Raw genomic sequence first — 1,798 nt, 5'->3', positions numbered from 1 at the left:
CTCGTGGTTCAGCTTATCCGGAAGAGCCGACACGAAGTTCTTCAGGTGAGCCAGCTCCAGGGCCGTCCAGACTTCCTCATCCGAGTACTGGCCGAACGGGTCCAGGTTCATGCGGAGGGAACCCGAAAACAAAATGGGGTCCTGTTCAGAGAGAAGGTGGCGGGACTGCATGTGAGGCTCACATCGCTTCGGGCAGGGGCGGCGGCAAGGTCAGGATGAGCGAGGCCCCAGAGTGCCTCGGAATCGCTGTTTCTGGGGATGTCAGTTATGAGGGGGAAGAAAAGTCTGGCAAGCCCTGGGTTAGGTGGAATAAAATAGATCACTTTTTTTTGCAAGACTTCCCAGAGCCTTCGATATGCAGATGTGTCGGGAACCTTCCAGAAGGGAGGTGTGGCGCCGGTAATTCCTAATTGTAAAGGTAATTCCTAATTGTAAAACGCTGTGGGTTCCTCCGCACTCCCTCCCTCCAAAACAGAATCTTAGGAGAAATTCTGGGGAGTGACGCTCAGTTAGTTCCCATTGCTGTTTATATGCTAAGAGGTGAGTCGGGAGAGAAGAAACAGCGTTAATTCCAACAAAAATACTAAAGTAGGAACAAATGGCCATCTGTGCTGAGGACACACGCACTGCTTTGAGTGTGGCTGGGCGCGCCCACCCCCGGCCCCACGCACACCCCACCTGGGGGATGATGGTGATCTTGAAGCGCAGGTCGTGCAGGCCGATCTTGGAGATGTTCACATCATCGATGATGATGTCCCCCTCCGCGGACTCGTTGATCCGAAACAAGCCGAGGGTCAGGGATGACTTCCCAGCTCCCGTCCGCCCCACGATGCCAACCTGCGGGACAGGAAGGGCCCAGTGTGAGGTGGGGACACGGCTGTCTGGAGGGTTAACTCCTGCCCCAGAGCCCTCTCCCTCACCAGCTTCCCAGAGACACTGCTTGAGGGGCTGCACGGTCCAAGGTCAGGAAGGACTCCCTTTTCTTTGCCAGCTCTTTTTATAAGCTACTAGAGACCTCCAAAGGGACAGGCATCAGGCAGGAGGGATTTTCAATGAGGCCCTGTTATTTTCAACTCAAGATAATGTTACGTAATTATCAGCTCCTTCACACTGTCTTACAGTTCTTCACTGGTGAGCTCCTCATCCGCAGCTGCTGAAGTATCTCAAAGATTCAAGCAGGTCCTCCCTCCCCAACCCCAGCTGTGTGAACAAAAGGGGGAGTCTGGGACCTGGTCTCCCCTTATCTCCTCCTGGGGGAATGGGGCACCCTGTGCAATGGCCAATGAGTGACGTTTCCATCGTCCAAATACAACTCTGACCTTCTCGTCCGGGCTCTTAAAAGAGGCAGTCTTGTCACAGAGTGACGTCACAGTCTCAGGATATAACATAAGCCATAAAGCCTCAGTGAGAACACTGCCCACCCTGTTCTCCTTGTTGTAAGTTAGAGAAATTATCTCGTGGGAACAGGACATTCCGAGCCTTGTGTTAGGGACAGTTTAACGAGTCATGGAGGCAGCATTGTCCCCTGGAAAACAGCCAGGAAGATCCTTGGTCTAATTCCTGACGAGGGCCTGAGGGTCTCAGAGGAAGAAGGACACCTTCCAGGGACCGCCTGGGACCGAGGGTATTCTGACAATTTCACGTGTCCCTTGAGCCACCCCTAGCAGTGACGATGACATCTTTCTATTCTAGAGACTGCAAACTCAGTGTCTACAGAGGCCAGGTAGGCACCTGAATGGGGCAGGGAGGAACCACATGGACTGAAAAGCTCACGTCTTGTCTAGAAAGAGCCAGGCAG

General features: G+C 53.4%; 1 protein-coding gene across 1 annotated transcript in view; it reads right to left on the bottom strand.

The window, feature by feature from the left end:
* The window catches only part of ABCC1 (ATP binding cassette subfamily C member 1), a 126,668-nt gene that overhangs the window by 3,320 nt on the left and 121,550 nt on the right, over nt 1–1,798 (bottom strand). The window contains exons 27-28 of the mRNA XM_023529668.1: nt 679–948; nt 4–141 (exon numbers count right to left, since the gene is read on the bottom strand). Of these exons, the coding sequence (XP_023385436.1) occupies nt 4–141; nt 679–948 (408 nt within the window). The remainder of the gene's footprint in view (nt 1–3; nt 142–678; nt 949–1,798) is intronic.

The sequence above is a fragment of the Pteropus vampyrus genome, unplaced genomic scaffold (genome assembly GCF_000151845.1).
Source record: "Pteropus vampyrus isolate Shadow unplaced genomic scaffold, Pvam_2.0 Scaffold40, whole genome shotgun sequence".
NCBI lineage: Eukaryota > Metazoa > Chordata > Mammalia > Chiroptera > Pteropodidae > Pteropus > Pteropus vampyrus.
This window is presented reverse-complemented; position numbering and strand designations above follow the sequence as displayed.